A 17,668-nucleotide genomic window follows, 5' to 3' on the forward strand; every position below is an offset into this window, starting at 1 on the left:
TAGGCTGTATTGCAGGTACACGAACAGCTTGGAGTCACTCTGATTTGTCGGTGGAACCAGTTGTGCGGCCGGCTCCCAAAATTCCACAGGAGACATTTTTCAACACAACCACGCCAGGCCACTTATTGATTGGGCCTGTGTGAGCAGCCTGCGTGGCCTGAACCTGCTGCCATGGGGGTGCAGCGTCTCCGGACTTGTCTCCCTTCAGCACATCTGGGTCGTCTTTGGTCAGCAGTTACAATGGGAGCTGCCAGCAGTGGATGTTGATGATTTGCCCATGTGCATTCAGTGTGGCAGAATATTTCTTAGACCTCCACTAATACACATCATGGCTGCAATCAGTGAGGTTAAGTCGGGGACTTCCCCGAGTGGTGCTGGTTTGCCTTTCCAGCTGCTGCCTGACATTGAGGGCTGTTGCTTCGCTTTCTTGTAACGAGAATACACAGGTCCTTCTATTCTGTAATCATTAGTGTATCTCCATGTAATGTGTCTGCAGCAATACAGTTACATATCATGGCCCGAGCACATGTACAAGAGCATCTCAATAAATTAGAATATCATCAAAAAGGTAATTTAATTCAATACAAAAAGTGAAACACAAATATTATATAGTCATTACACACAGAGGGATCTATACCTATATATTATATAGAGCCATTACACACAGAGGGATCTATTCCTATATATAATATAGTCATTACACACAGAGGGATCTATTCCTATATATTATATATAGTCATTACACACAGAGGGATCTATTCCTATATATTATATAGAGTCATTACACACAGAGAGATCTATACCTATATATTATATAGAGTCATTACACACAGAGGGATCTATTCCTATATATTATAGAGTCATTACACACAGAGGGATCTATTCCTATATATTATATAGAGTCATTACACACAGAGGGATCTATACCTATATATTATATAGAGTCATTACACACAGAGGGATCTATTCCTATATATTATATAGAGCCATTACACACAGAGGGATCTATTCCTATATATTATATAGTCATTACACACAGAGGGATCTATTCCTATATATTATATAGAGTCATTACACACAGAGGGATCTATTCCTATATATTATATAGAGTCATTACACACAGAGGAATCTACAACAATGCAGACGAGCTGAAGGCGGCTATTAAAGTAACCTGGGCTTCCATAACACCTCAGCAGTGCCACAGGCTGATTGCCTCCATGCCACGCCGCATCGATGCCGTAATTCATACAAAAAGAGCCTGCATTGATGCGGCGTGGCATGGAGGCGATCAGCCTGTGGCACTGCTGAGGTGTTATGGAAGCCCAGGTTACTTTAATAGCCGCCTTCAGCCCGTCTGCATTGTTGTAGATTCCTCTGTGTGTAATGACTCTAATATATAGGAATAGATCCCTCTGTGTGTAATGACTCTATATAATATATAGGAATAGATCCTTCTGTGTGTAATGACTGTATAATAGATGGGTTTCCCTTTTTGTATTGCATTACTGAAGTCACTTTTTGAGGCTGTTCTTCTGTATGGAGACGCACCTGTGTGATGGCAGGTCAGCAGGAGTAGTGGCTTGTTGTGTGGCCACATGGCCGTCCTGGCAGTCATTGCGTGTCTGATGTCTGTTCTTTTGTCTATGCGCCGTGGTCGTCACACTGTACCAGTATCTTGATGGTGTGTTCTTATAAGCCCTCGGTCTCCCCTTTCTCCCAGTTTCGCGTGTTCACCGCCCCTTTCCACAAGGTGGGCTTTGCAGACTTCTGGCTGGCGGATCAGCTGAACAGTCTGGCTGTGATCCTCATGGACCTGGAGTTTATGATCTGTTTCTACAGCTTTGAACTGGAGTGGGAAAGTCTCCAGGGCCTCATCACTGGAGGTGAGCGATGTTGTGGACCTACATTAGCGGGATTTCCGGTTTAGCGAGACTTCCCTGAGCGTCCTGTACGTGGTTCTATAAATACGTCTGCAGATACGTGTCATCGGGCCACGGACATTAATGGTGGCTGATATCCCCCGGCTTCTAAGCCTATTACATACACTACTGTCTGCAACATGAAATCCTCATAATGGCCACTGAATATTTAGCGCTTGGTGATTTCCATAGATATTGGGGATTTAGCGTTCCATGCTTTTGTTTTATATCCTCTTCCCTTTCTTGCTCCTCATTAACAGCCAGCGGGAAGTGTAACACTTACTCCTACGGCGTCCGTGCGGTGGTGCAGTGTATCCCGGCCTGGCTGCGCTTCATCCAGTGCCTGCGCCGGTACCGAGATACCAAGAGAGCGTTTCCCCATCTGGTGAATGCCGGAAAGTATTCCACCACCTTGTTCATGGTGACGTTTGCTGCTCTCTACCAAACACACAAAGGTAAGTGTGACCTGTACACACTATAGGGGTGAAAGTATTGGGGGACACAACGCAATATTTAAATTCAGGGTTGTTCTTAATTGGTCCCAAGGGCACAAGTGTTTAAAATTGGGCCCATCATCGTACCGTATGTGAAGGAATGGCTCGTTTTGTAGCTCGCTGATACCCGCGTGCTCCGGTAATAGAAGCCGCCAGTGGAAGAAGTCAATGTGTGAAATCTTCCTCCATCACCAAAAGTGGGGAAAAAATTACCACAATTCTGCATTAAAGTGTTTTACAGCAGTTTTCAGGCACAGACACTGATTATCAGCCCCAATATGCCTCAGCCGTCGGCCCCCCGCTCTGTAACGTCAGGGGGTCCCCACTTCATGTTTGAATTGCTGCAAATGGAATGAATCACAGCAACTGAGACACGAAGTGGGGACCCCCTGACGTTACAGAGCGGGGGGCCGAGGGCTGAGGCATATTGGGGCTGATAATCATTGTCTGTGCCTGAAAACTGCTGTAAAACACTTTAATGCAACTTGTGCAAATTTTGTTCTCCAGCTTTGGCATTTTCACCCCAATTTCGAGCAGCTCCCCCATAATGGGCGGAGATGGGAAGGAGACTAGGCTGAATGCGGCGTGTCTATATGCTTGTTACTCCAGCCCCTGATTGCAGTAGCATTTCTAGCAAGGCGCATGTCACTGGTGCGATGCGCTGAATTCATGAAGTGGCGTGTGCCTTTATAATGCATGCGACACATCTTCCAGCATGTCCCTCATTAAGACACGTGTACAAAACGCCAGTATTATCCCCTTCAACTCTGGGTGATTTTTCAGAGATCGGCAGCGGGGTTTAACTGGTTAATAGCTGTGCCTGTTATCTGCACATGTCTGCTGATCAGATCAACAGCCATGTGCAGGGAAACGTGTGCGCTCACTGCATAGCCTGCATTAAGCGCCATAGCAAACTGGTAGGTCATAGATCTTGAAGGGGTTAATTAATCTAGGCTATAGTGCGTAAGTCACCAACGCTCTGGGGACTAGTGCTGCGGTCCCAGCCTTCCCTGGCATTAATATCGGTAGTACGGAGGCTATGCCCATGCCCAGTGCTTGCTGCGGTCCCAGCCTTCCCTGGCATTAATATGGGTAGTACGGAGGCTATGCCCATGCCCAGTGCTTGCTGCGTGCCAGCCTTACATCACTGCGCACAATGCTCAGCATCGGGCCGGAGCAAAGCCGCCTCCACTGGACGCAGCATATTGTCACTTCTGGACACAGTGTGAACTCATTGCTTTGGTTTTACTGCAGGACGCATGTTCTGTGCAGAGACCGATCGCACCTCTCTATCTGATGGGCGAGGCTGGGTTTAACGGTGAATGCCAGGAGAACGTTCCCCGCCTGCATTGTGCCCGCTGTCTAGTTTGGTGGTGGAGGTAACTCTACGCTATGGGGTTGTCATTAGGGGTCATTAGGGGTCAGCCTAGACTTCGTAGGTCCAGTGAAGTGTGATACATTGTGGATATTTGGGGAGCAGTTTGGGAGAGGCCCTTCCCTTTTCCCCCTGACTCTGCCCAGTGCACAAGCTCCATGAAGAAATGGGTGCGGGAATTTGGTGGAAGAACATGTCTGGCCGCACAGATCCCGGACCTTAACCCTATCCAACACCAGAACAGATTGTGAGCCCGGCCCTCTCCTCCAACATCATTGATCTCTGGAGGAAGGGGCAGATGTCCCCCCACAATCATATAGAATCGTGCAGGAAACCTTCCCAGAAGAGTGGGACCGGTTATATCTGCCGAGGGGCCGGTTATATCTGCCGAGGGGCCGGTTATATCTGCCGAGGGGCCGGTTATATCTGCCGAGGGGCCGGTTATATCTGCCGAGGGGCCGGTTATATCTGCCGAGGGGCCGGTTATATCTGCCGAGGGGCCGGTTATATCTGCCGAGGGGCCGGTTATATCTGCCGAGGGGCCGGTTATATCTGCCGAGGGGCCGGTTATATCTGCCGAGGGGCCGGTTATATCTGCCGAGGGGCCGGTTATATCTGCCGAGGGGCCGGTTATACCTGCCGAGGGGCCGGTTATACCTGCCGAGGGGCCGCTTATACCTGCCGAGGGGCCGCTTATACCTGCCGAGGGGCCGCTTATACCTGCCGAGGGGCCGCTTATACCTGCAGAGGGACCGCTTATACCTGCAGAGGGACCGCTTATACCTGCAGAGGGACCGCTTTTATATTAATGTCTATTGATGCAGAATGGGAGATCAGAAGACCTCCTACGTCTCGAGTTTAGGGGTCACAATGCTTGTGTCCATACACTCTACATGATGGTATGAAATCACAGTTCACCTCGCTGCCCTTTTTTTTTTATTGTGTTGCTATACGGGACCCTATTTTTTTTTTTTTTTTTTTCTCCCCACCATGGCCGCAATGCTTCTCAGACCACCCAATGCCCCCCGCACAGTGGTGGAGAGACCCTCGCCCCCTCCTCTTAATGGTAAGGCTCCTACTACCCTGTGCACCAGGTAATGGGCGCAGCTGAGCCGCCATGTTAGAGAATGAAGGGCGGTCGTCAGCATCGCATGACATAGAGCAGAACACCAGGTATATTACTAACCGTTTCCACACAATGTTGCATATGTATTTATAAGGGTCACTTAAACCAAATAACAATCTTTTCTGATCCTAGAATAAAAATGAATATAATACATTATCAGTTCTACAGGGGCAATACTGTGCATTGTGCGATATGTAGTATTGTACTGCCCTCTAGTGACCACAGCGTGATAGCGTGCGCTAATGGATGTAGCATGGAAGCTTATGTAGAATACAAAACCATGGCCTAGTGAAATATCAGAAGAGGGTATCTTTGGGGGGACATAGGACCAAATTCATCATTGTCTTTGCACCATATTTTTTTTTTTTTGCTTGCTAAAGTATACAAACATTAAAGGGAATCTGTCACCAGGTTTTTCCCCTTATGAGCTGCAGCCGCCACCGGTGGGATCTTATATACGGCATTCCAGAATACTGTATATAAAAGCCCGGGCCGCTGTGTATAACATAAAAATCACTTTTATTATACTCACCTAGGGAGCGGTGCGGTCCATTGGGCGCCGCCTCTATCTTGTGGGATTTCCTCTGCCCAGCCCCGTGTGCATGACGTGTCCTATGTCATTCACACAGACACTGCCATTGCACTCCTGTGCACTCTGATCTCACCGGCTGAGGGCAAAGTACTGTAATGCACAGGCGCGAGGAAAGGTCAAAGACCGCCCGGGCATGCGCACTACAGTGCTCTGCTCTGCCCTCAGCCGGGCAGAAAGTGCTCATGCGCAGAACTGCAATGGAGGCTTGTTTGGTGCTACCTTTGTCGCCAAATTGCAAGTAGCAAAAACAGGCAAGAAAAAAAACTTGGTGTGTTACACTGTCACATTCATGAATCGGGTGGGCTATGTTCTTGAATTTGGCAACTAATGCCACAAGACAAAAAAGGAAAGTGACTTAAAAACATTTTTGCAAATAATGAATCAAGGCCATAATGTTAGACCCTCTGTTCCCTAACTCCAGTCCTCAAGACCCACCAGCAGGGCAGGTTTCCAGGATTTCCTTAGCAATGTACAAGTGGTGGAATGATCACTTATCCAAGTGCTTAAATTACTGTACTTTCCGGTTTATAAGACGCATCCTATTATAAGACGCACTCCAAATTTAGAGGGAAAAAAGGGACCACCTTACAATCTGGTGGTGTCTTACCGGGAGTGGGTGGAGCGGGGTCCCAGGGGCGGGGGGGGGGAGTAAGGCAGTGTGGCGAGTGCAGTGAGGCAGTGCGGGCTTCAAACAAATGGCGCCGGAGTCAGCGCGTGCGCACATTGAGCTCTCAATTGAGGAGGAAGATTGCGTCTTATAATCTGAACAATACGGTCTCATCTGTGCAACAGTAAGGAGATTCTGAAAACATGAACTGTTGGTGGGTCTTGAGGACTGGAGTTAAGGCCCCGTCACACTAAGCAACATCGCTAGCAACATCGCTGCTAACGAACAACTTTTGTGACGTTGCTAGCGATGTTGCTGTGTGTGACATCCAGCAACAACCTGGCCCCTGCTGTGAGGTCGTTGGTTGTTGCTGAATGTCCTGGGCCATTTTTTAGTTGTTGCTGTCCCGCTGTGAAGTGCACATCGCTGTGTGTGACAGCGAGACAGCAACAACTAAATGTGCAGGCAGCAGGAGCCGGCTTCTGCAGAGGCTGGTAACCAATGTAAACATCGGGTAACCAAGAAGCCCTGTCCTTGGTTACCCGATATTTACCTTTGATACCAGCCTCAGCCGCTCTCACTGCCTGTGCTGCCGGCTCCTGCTCTGTGCACATGTAGCTGCAGCACACATCGGGTTAATTAACCCGATGTGTGCTGTAACTAGGAGAGCAAGGAGCCAGCGCTAAGCATTGTGCGCTGCTCCCTGCTCTGTACACATTTAGCTGCAGCACACATCGGGTAATTAACCCGATGTGTGCTGTAACTAGGAGAGCAGGGAGCCAGCGCTCAGTGTGCGCTGCTCCCTGCTCTCTGCACGTGCGGTGGTAACCAAGGTAAATATCGGGTTGGTTACCCGATATTTACCTTAGTTACCAAGCGCAGCATCTTCCACGCAGCGCTGGGGGCTTGTCACTGGTTGCTGGTGAGCTCACCAGCAACTTGTGTAGCGACGCTCCAGCGATCCCTGCCAGGTCAGGTTGCTGGTGGGATCGCTGGAGCGTCGCAGTGTGACATCTCACCAGCAACCTCCTAGCAACTTACCAGCGATCCCTATCGTTGTTGGGATCGCTGGTAAGTTGCTTAGTGTGACGGTACCTTTAAGAAACCCTGGCAGCACTTCTCAAGGAGATTCCAAGAAGCCACAAGGTCACGCAATAAGTAGTGTGATCTGGCAGCTGGATCTGTGCCACCGGTGATCATGGGAAGGGGACAAGGACTGGCCGGATCCTCCTTACCCAGAGGTCCACACCCGCTTGCTACAAGTTGACTCCTTTGCAGACAGTTGATGCATCATAAACATTTTTGTTTTTTAAATGTTATATTTATTTTTTATAAACAATGGTGATCAATGCTCTGTAACGTAAACTGTTGTGTGTTTCTTCCTTAGTTCGTGACCACACGGACGCTCAGGTTTTTTTCTACCTGTGGATCGTCAGTTACTTTGTCAGTTCTTGTTATACTCTAATATGGGATCTGAAAATGGATTGGGGCCTGTTTGACCGGAATGCCGGGGAGAACACCTTCCTGCGAGAAGAGATCGTGTACCCCCAGAAGGTATGAGCTCCGCGTATCCCGCTTCCTTGTCTGCGGCTTTTACCTCTCACACCCTTGTAACCACTGGTCACTTTCCCAGGCTTACTACTACTGCGCCATCATTCAAGATGTCATCCTCCGCTTTGCGTGGACCATACAGATCTCTCTGACACAGTTGAACCTTCACAATAACGCTTCAGATATTATCTCCACCGTCCTGGCTCCTCTGGAAGTCTTCCGGTAAGAACTCCAGTAACCACGGGGGTTAAAAATCATTTATTGTGTTGCGGTGAAGGACTTCAGGTATCATGGTATTGTGGACAGTTATACCACAGAGCAGTGTGACCTGGCTGTCCTTAGTGTAGAGGACACTTTCCTCTGCTCGCCCGTGATTTGTGGCTTTCTGAAATACTTTATTATTAGGTTTATAAGACGCACCCCAAATTTAGAGGGGAAAAAAAAAAGGTAAAAGAAAAAAGGGGTCAGTCTTACAATCCGGTGGTCTCTTACCGGGGGTGGGGGGCATCGGTGGTGGAGTGGGGTCACAGGAGGCAGGGTTTGTGGTGGAGCGGGGCGATGCTGCGGGCGGCAGGAGTCCCAGATCCTGTGAGATACGCAACTTTCAGAAACTGTTGGCGGTGCGGGCTTCAAAGAAATGGTGCCCGGAGTCAGCGCAGATTGCGCTATCGGGTCAATGACTAGCAGAGACCTCATCTGCGCACGTGCCACCTCCGGGGGCCGTTTTCCTTAAGTCCACTGTTGGGAGATCAACGTGCCAGTGACTGCACATGCGCAGAAGAGATCTTGAGCCGAGAGCTCCATCTGCGAATGTGCCTCTGGGCGCCAATATTTGAACCACGCACCGTTGACATTTTCCGGATTCCCCGGCACAGCCCGCCCCCGCCGCCCCTCTGGCCCAGGCGCAGGCAGCCGCACTACTGGCCCCGGCGCAGCCCGCCGCCGCTACACCACTGGCCCCGGCGCAGCCCGCTGCTGTGTCGGGAGCTTGGTTACAGCCGCCACTCACTTATAATAATAATAATTAATAATAAGTTTTTTATTTCTATAGCGCCAACATATTCCGCAGCGCTTTGCAATTCACAGGGGACATGTACAGACAATATGAGACTACAAAATTCAGATCCCAGGAGGAGTGAGGGCCCTGCTCGTAAGCTACAGTCTATGAGGAAATAGGGGGGCACAAAAGGAAAATGGGGGAGAAAAGCTTGTCATATATGGTCCAGCCATCAATTTAATAGGGTATTCAAAACCAGCCGCATGGACCGGTCACCAGCCAGAATTTATACAGGTACAGGGGACGAGAACTGGAAGTAACATTTTTGTTATGAAGAGCAGAAAAGGACTAGATTAGATCAGGGCAGTGAGGTGATAGGCCAGCCTAAAGAAATGCGTTTTTAGGGCCCACTTAAATGTGTGGATGTTGGGAATTAATCGGATTGCTCTTGGTAGTGTGTTCCAGAGCATAGGCGCAGCTCGTGAGAAATCTTGAAGACTGGAGTGGGGGGTTCGAATTATTGAGGATGTCAGTCTTTAGGTCATTAGCAGAGCGGAGGGCACGGGTGGGGTGATAGACAGATGAGGGAGGAGATGTATGTAGGGTGGTGCAGAACTGTGGAGAGGACGGGTGGGGTGATAGACAGAGATGAGGAGGAGATGTAGGGTGGTGCAGAGCTGTGGAGAGGATGGGTGGGGTGATAGACAGAGATGAGGAGGAGATGTAGGGAGGTGCAGAACCGTGGAGAGGACGGGTGGGGTGATAGACAGAGATGAGGGAGGAGATGTAGGGAGGTGCGGAACCGTGGAGAGCTTTGTGAGTGAGAGTGGTAAGTTTATATTGGATTCTGTAACGGATAGGCAACCAGTGCAATGACTGGCAAAGAGCAGAAGCATCAGTGAAGTGGTTGCAGAGGAAAATGATCCTGGCTGCGGCATTCAGAATGGATTGGAGAGGGGAGAGTTTAGTAACAGGGAGACCAATTAATAAAGAATTACAATAATCCAGACGAGAATGAATGAGAGCGACAGTAAGAGTTTTTGCAGAGTCAACGGTAAGAAAAGGTCGAATTCTCGATGTTTTTGAGGTGGAAGTGACAAGAACGAATGAACGAATGTGGGGAGTGAAGGAGAGATCGGAGTCACATATAACCCCAAGACAGCGGGCGGCTGCTGGGGGTAATGGTAGAGCCACACACAAGACAGCGGGCGTGCTGCTGGGGGTAATGGTAGAGCCACACACAAGACAGCTGGCGGCTGCTGGGGGTAATGGTAGAGCCACACACAAGACAGCGGGCGTGCTGCTGGGGGTAATGGTAGAGCCACACACAAGACAGCGGGCGGCTGCTGGGGGTAATGGTAGAGCCACACACAAGACAGCGGGCGTGCTGCTGGGGGTAATGGTAGAGCCACACACAAGACAGCGGGCGTGCTGCTGGGGGTAATGGTAGAGCCACACACAAGACAGCGGGCGTGCTGCTGGGGCGTAATGGTAGAGCCACACAAGACAGCGGGCGGCTGCTGGGGGTAATGGTAGAGCCACACAAGACAGCGGGCGTGCTGCTGGGGGTAATGGTAGAGCCACACAAGACAGCGGGCGGCTGCTGGGGGTAATGGTAGAGTTACACACAAGACAGCGGGCGGCTGCTGGGTGTAATGGTAGAGTTACACACAAGACAGCGGGCGGCTGCTGGGGGTAATGGTAGAGCCACACACAAGACAGCGGCCGTGCTGCTGGGGGTAATGGTAGAGCCACACACAAGACAGCGGGCGTGCTGCTGGGGGTAATGGTAGAGCCACACAAGACAGCGGGCGTGCTGCTGGGGGTAATGGTAGAGCCACACAAGACAGCGGGCGGCTGCTGGGGGTAATGGTAGAGCCACACAAGACAGCGGGCGTGCTGCTGGGGGTAATGGTAGAGCCACACACAAGACAGCGGGCGTGCTGCTGGGGCGTAATGGTAGAGCCACACAAGACAGCGGGCGGCTGCTGGGGGTAATGGTAGAGCCACACAAGACAGCGGGCGTGCTGCTGGGGGTAATGGTAGAGCCACACACAAGACAGCGGGCGTGCTGCTGGGGGTAATGGTAGAGCCACACAAGACAGCGGGCGTGCTGCTGGGGGTAATGGTAGAGCCACACAAGACAGCGGGCGTGCTGCTGGGGGTAATGGTAGAGCCACACACAGAAATGGTAATATTGGGTTTCGGAAGGTTAGGAGAAGGAGGAAACAGGAGAAGTTCAGTTTTTGATAGGTTCAGTTTTAGATAGAGGGAGGACATGATGCTGGAGACAGCGGACAGACAATCGGTAGCACTGTCTGCGCCACTTCTATAACTGAAAACCCAAGTGTATCGGGAGGAATGAAGTTATTTTTTTTCCTCCGGGGACAGTGTCAGATTGTTATTAATCTGCAGATTAACCCCATATCTTTAGGATAATGGTAATTTTTCTCATGTATGCAGGGAGCGCAGAGCGAGCCGTCATGAGCTCTGCCGAATTCTGCTAGATAAAGTTTACACCATCCGCGTCCGTTTACACCACCGGCGTCCGTTTACACCACCGGCGTCCGTTTACACCACCGGCGTCCGTTTACACCACCGGCGTCCGTTTACACCATCCGCGTCCATTTACACCACCGGCGTCCATTTACACCATTAGTGGTTTTCACGTATGGATTAATAGATTACAAAGCTTTTCCGATGTTTTGCGACGTTACATACGAGCAGTACGGATGCCATCCATGTGATGCTATGTTTATCATGGACCCATAGACATCCATGTTACTTGGGGGGAAAAAAGCCATTTCTCCGTGAGTTTTGCACAGACACAATCTGTAAAAAGATATTTGAAGAGCACAATAGATTGTAATGGGTGTTGTATTTGTGAAAAATGACGGCCACCACAAGTGCATGCGACACTGAAGACGTCGAGATGGCAGCATTGGGATATACACAGATTTCTACAGTGTAAAGAGGGGGTAAAGCATGCACAGTCTCAGGGAGGGCACACAATGTATATTATTGAAAAGGGGCAAATGAGGGGAATACACTTTGCTGGTATGTGACCAGTAAAGACAGTGGTACCCTGGACACTCAAAGGCCTCACATCCAGCCTATATTACTGATAGAGACACTCATATATCAGAAAAATCAGAAACTTGGACCAGGCTGCAAACTGCATACAAGGGGTCTGAAAGTGAATGAAAGATTGTAGCCTAATTATGAGTTCAATTTTTATAACTAAAGGTAACTAATAACCTCTGTTTTTTAAAGGCAACTGATCAGGTCCCCTCCGCCCTCCAACCAGCAGCATTCACGCTCGTGTGCCCATAACCAGCCTTGTATAACACTATTCACTAATAGGAATGTTTAAAAAAAAATGTCTTGTAAACCTCGCTGCCCCTAGGCTAATTAGGGCCTGTGACTAGTCGAAGGAGCGTCAGTTCCCCAGACTAGTTGGCCCTCTGTGTTATCATGCCCCCTTGGAGGTGCAACATGCTAAGAGGGTGGACTAGTTGGGGGAAGTAACGCCCTTGCGACTAGTCCCTGCGCTCATTAGCATATCATAAAGGATCTTTAGTAATCCTTTTTCTAAAGATCTCTTTATCTATACTAGATACAGGGATGGTTAGGCAGGGATTAGCAATATACACCCAGAACTGCTCCTGCTTCTGCATATTGCACCGGACAGGTTCCCTTGAGGCTTTGCAGGGAAGCATTTGGTGTCGTGTTCTCCTACGCTATACAGTTTGTAATCTTGCATATCCCCTTATCCTCCTTATCCCCTTTCTTTTCCCACTAGCCGCTTTGTGTGGAACTTCTTTCGACTGGAGAACGAGCATCTGAATAACTGTGGTGAATTCCGTGCCGTTCGTGATATCTCCGTGGCCCCTATGAATGCCGATGACCAAACCCTGCTGGAGCAGATGATGGATCAAGAGGACGGCGTGAAGAACCGAGCCAAGAGCAAGACGTGGAAGCGGAGCCAGAGCATATCCTTGCGCAGACCTCGCCTGTCCTCCCAGTAAGTGACACCGCAGCTGTCCCCGCTGTGAAATAAGAGCCCATGTTACTATTCCATCAGATGGGTCTGTCTGTGACCGCTCGCTGGACTGTATGTGGCTGAGTCCAGTGTGACCGCACTATGGGTATTGATCACAATGGCACCTGATTGGAGTTGAGCGAGTATTTAACTATTCGTGCTCACTATACACATAACGAGGACTGTCTAATACCTGCGTATTCATTCTGAATAGTGTGTGCAATGCAAGACAATGGGGAAAAACAAAGTAACCGGTAACCCGAGTGCCGTGTGAGTCGTGCGAGTAGCGAATACTGCGGAATTCTGGTTACTCGTTACATTGCGAGTGTTCCGCCATTGACTTGCATTGCACACGCTGTTCGGAATGAATATGCGAGTATTCGTTCTCGTTATGAGTATAGCGAGTATGAATAATTAGGTACTCGCTCAACTCTACACGTGATTTTAGGATGCGACATCCGTGCATCCAGTTGCTTGAAATCTGTTTCTCCCTTTTTCTATGGTGATTTACGCCTTGGCACTTACAGAATACAATGTTATTACAGATTTTAGACAAGTGGCCAATTACGAGGGCACTTGTAGGAGCCCGTCTAATCCCATCTCTTGTGTCCCACAGGAGTAAGGCCCGAGACGCCAAGATCCTGATTGATGACACCGACGATGAAGCCAACACATGAAGCAGTTTCTGCTCTCGATATCCACTCTCCAACCATCTTTTTCAGGCGTTCATCCCCCTACCAGGCTTCTTTTATCCTCTTAGTGCACTGCATCATTACGGGGCTGGCCTCCTGCACGCCCTTTTATCCCATTAAAAGATTTTGGTCCCACGACAATTCATGGACAGAGGTAACAAAGGAAGCCAAGGACAGACCTTTCTATACCCAAGTGTACCAAGCTGGAAAGGACTGTGGAGAATTGGTGGGCGGTCGGAAAATCCTCCCCCGCCAAATCTCCAATCTTATCGCTTGCCCGACTACAAAGGATGTGAAGTTTTGTTTCGCTGTGGTGCCGCATACAGCAGCCCGCGCTGGGGTTGTTGTTGTAGTCACAGCCGATCATCTTTGTCGTACATCCCCCCCACCTTCACTCCCCGCACAAGTGTTTGTTTGCTACCATTGATATTTTGTGTTCCCACCCCCCCAGCAGTGCTGGAAGGGGTCCCAAAGATAAGGGGCTGGGGGAGTGACAGAACTTGAAGATATTCACTTTCTTCATTCATTTAAGCTATCATCAGTCCATTGTTTTAAACCAAAGTTATGTTTTTTGTTGCTATCTTCTATTTCCATTCTTTTTTTTATTTTTTATTTTTTGTTGGACATGTTCAGATCCTCCATTCGATCCTCCTGCCATCGACAAAAGCCAATCCTGCCAAAGGGGCCTGTATTCTGCTCTTTGTAAGAGCCGAGCACTCCCTTTCATAGCCTCAACAGCCTGCACTTTGGGAAGTGTGCCTAACCATTTTGCTGCTGAGTAACTACAGCCATGGGGGGTGTGTATGGGATTACAGGCCTCCTAGAGCAGAGTGGGTTTAGTCATGCTTCTATATTACTGCCAGACAGGCGAGATGCACATTGAAATGCAAAGCATGTCTCAAGTATTCGCCGTGACTTCCGTAAGTGCAGGCTCCTGCTATCAACCGTTTCATTGCTGCCTTCTGGGTTCTACCCACATTTGCCAGCAGACCTCCCCTCTCACAAGGGCTGACAATAGGGAACCAGTCTTAAACCCCATCCCCTCCTTATTCAGCACTGCAGCGGATGCACAATGCAGTCATTTGGAAGGGGGCAGCTGATTGTCAAAAACGCATCAAGTGCTTGGCTTTGAAGAGTTCATTCTCACCTTCTCCATGAGACAGGTTCTGAAGTTACGACCACGCTGCCCCCTCTCATTACTTTTTGCTTTTTCCAGTTAGTGCAAGGACAATCTTTTGAACTAGACCTCTGCTTGGTGACAATTTTACCTCTAACAAGAGTCTGCCTCTCTTAGCACTCCTCCCTCCTCTTCTTCAGCTCAAGGGAACATGCTGGTGGTAGTAGTGCTAAGAGACCCGAGGGTTGTGACCGCTTCTTTGTCTTGCTGTAGCTGTATATGTGCATTGCTGTTCAGCTTGGCTTCTCTCGTCCGTGCGCATGCTTTGTTTGTTCCTTCCAGGTCACGGAGGGAACAATTTAGTGTTTTCTTTTTAAAGAAAGGAGCTTAGCCGCTGAGTATAGGGAGAGGGCGCCGTTAGTCTTAGCTGCCCTTCCTGTTTACGACTATGGATAATCTATTCAACAGGATTGGGAATTTTATCCCACCGGAATCAATGATTATTGTGCGTTGGACATATAACACCAACTCCGACCCAGGATGATGTAACATTCAACGGTATTGAATGCCAACCACGTAACATTCAACGGTATTGAATGTCAACCACGTAACATTCAACGGTATTGAAAGCCGACCACGTAACATTCAACGGTATTGAATGGCAACCACGTAACATTCAACGGTATTGAATGGCAACCACGTAACATTCAACGGTATTGAATGGCAACCACGTAACATTCAACGGTATTGAATGGCAACCACGTAACATTCAATGGTATTGAAAGCCAACCACGTAACATTCAACGGTATTAAATGCCAACCACGTAACATTCAACGGTATTGAATGGCAACCACGTAGCATTCAACGGTATTGAAAGCCAACCACGTAACATTCAATGGTATTGAATGCCAACCACATAACATTCAACGGTATTGAATGGCAACCACGTAGCTTTCAATGGTATTGAATGCCAACCACGTAACATTCAATGGTATTGAATGCCAACCACGTAACATTCAACGGTATTGAATGGCAACCACGTAACATTCAACGGTATTGAATGCCAACCACGTAACATTCAACGGTATTGAATGGCAACCACGTAGCATTCAACGGTATTGAAAGCCAACCACGTAACATTCAACGGTATTGAATGGCAACCACGTAGCATTCAATGGTATTGAAAGCCAACCACGTAACATTCAACGGTATTGAATGCCGACCACGTAACATTCAACGGTATTGAATGGCAACCACGTAGCATTCAACGGTATTGAAAGCCAACCACGTAGCTTTCAATGGTATTGAATGGCTACCACGTAGCTTTCAATGGTATTGAATGGCTACCACGTAGCTTTCAATGGTATTGAATGGCAACCACGTAGCATTCAACGGTATTGAATGGCAACCACGTAACATTCAACGGTATTGAATGGCAACCACGTAGCTTTCAATGGTATTGAATGGCAACCACGTAACATTCAACGGTATTGAATGCCAACCACGTAGCATTGAATGGTATTGAATGGCAACCATGTAACATTCAATGGTATTGAATGGCAACCACATGGTTTGTTGTCTTTTTATGCAAAGATCTGGGGTCCTGACACTACTGCCAGATTATAGATTAGATTATGACATTGCCATCTGTTGGCTTTGTTGGTTACATTCCCGAAAATATAACTACTGTTTACTTGGATGACACTGGCTAGAATGGAGAAGAATCTGGATAGATAGCCAATTTTAAGACGGCCACTTTAACATCCGATGTTTACTCGGTGGTACTACTGTGGATAAGCTTCATGATATATATACGACCGGACTGGTCCACCCTGTTGTGCACGCATCCGGGGAGAGAGAACAGACTTCTGCTCCTATGGTCAGCCGTAACAGGAGCGCCCTCCCTGACTCAGGCACCGGCCTCGCTCACGCTTGGTAGCCGTGATGTAACCAATGTGGTCTTCTCGTGTAAGATGTGATGTAAGTCTGTGCAGCAAGGGAATCGTGTCTGGAAGAGGAACGTGGAAAGCCAGGGAATAAAGGGGAATTAAAGCACACTCCGTCCCTCCCTGCTCCCCTCTCCAGCTCTGTCCCACTGTGAAGCTCTAGATGTCCTCAGTATCAGCACTGTGACTTGTTCTTTCTGGTGCATTCCTATGTCGTGTCCCCGCACCCATCATCTCCTTTTGATCTTCTTTTTCTTCCCCCTGCGTCTTCCCCTCCTCACCTATCCCCTATCCACGCCTTGCCTGCCCCTTCCCCTTCTTTCTTTTCTACCACCCTGTTCTCTCTGAAAATGAAGAACACGGGACAATCCTTCGCTTGCTCTTCTCTGTGGCTGTGCTGATAGATTTTTGTTCCCTTCGATGGATATTAAGAGTACTTTTTTTTTTTTTTTTTAATACTGTGGAGTACTTTCTGGTTAGTAGGAACATTTTGGCACAAAGTGCTTCTGGTTTGTAGATTGTATAAAACAAATTTATGTGGCTATATGTGTTTATATTTTTTTGTTTTTGTCTTTTTTGGTAAAAGAAAAAAATCACTGTTGTGTCGGCTGAATTTGTTTTGATGAATTAAGAGTTATTTAAAGAGCAACAATTTTTTCTTAAATCCGTAATATGTGAACCTGATCTAATACAGTGTCTTGCAAAAGTATTCGCCCCCTTGAATTTTTCACCCTTTTCCCACATTTCAGGCTTCAAACATAAAGATAAAAATGTTAATGTTCTGGTGAAGAATCAACAAGTGACACAATAGTGAAGCTGAACAATATTTATTGCTTATTTTAAATTTTTGTAAAAAATAATAAACTGAAAATTGGGGCGTGCAATATTATTCATCCCCTGTAAGTTAATACTTTGTAGCGCCACCTTTTGCTGCGGTTAACGCACAAGTCTCTTGGGGAATGTGTCTATCAGTTTTGCACATGGAGAGGCTGAAATTCTCGCCCATTCTTCCTTTGTAAACAGCTGGAGCTGAGTGAGGTTGGATGGAGTCATTTGTGAGCAGCAGTTTTCAGCTCTTTCCACAGGTTCTCGATTGGGTTCAGGTCTGGACTGTGACTTGGCCATTCTAACACCTGGATACATTTATTTGTGAACCATTCCATTGTAGAGTTTGCTTTATATTTGGGATCATTGTCTTGTTGGAAGACG

At 48.2% G+C, this 17,668-nt stretch overlaps 1 protein-coding gene across 1 annotated transcript in view; it reads left to right on the forward strand.

Annotated features, from left to right (window-relative positions):
- XPR1 (xenotropic and polytropic retrovirus receptor 1) overlaps window positions 1-17,055 on the forward strand; it is a 197,945-nt gene extending 180,890 nt beyond the window's left edge. Inside the window, exons 10-15 of the mRNA XM_075320592.1 lie at window positions 1,721-1,883; window positions 2,180-2,374; window positions 7,501-7,667; window positions 7,747-7,886; window positions 12,464-12,685; window positions 13,320-17,055. Coding sequence (XP_075176707.1) covers window positions 1,721-1,883; window positions 2,180-2,374; window positions 7,501-7,667; window positions 7,747-7,886; window positions 12,464-12,685; window positions 13,320-13,380 — 948 coding nt within the window. The 3' untranslated portion in view covers window positions 13,381-17,055. The remainder of the gene's footprint in view (window positions 1-1,720; window positions 1,884-2,179; window positions 2,375-7,500; window positions 7,668-7,746; window positions 7,887-12,463; window positions 12,686-13,319) is intronic.
- Window positions 17,056-17,668: the final 613 nt, after the last annotated feature.

Source organism: Anomaloglossus baeobatrachus, chromosome 8 (genome assembly GCF_048569485.1).
Source record: "Anomaloglossus baeobatrachus isolate aAnoBae1 chromosome 8, aAnoBae1.hap1, whole genome shotgun sequence".
In the NCBI taxonomy this organism is placed as follows: Eukaryota; Metazoa; Chordata; class Amphibia; order Anura; family Aromobatidae; genus Anomaloglossus; species Anomaloglossus baeobatrachus.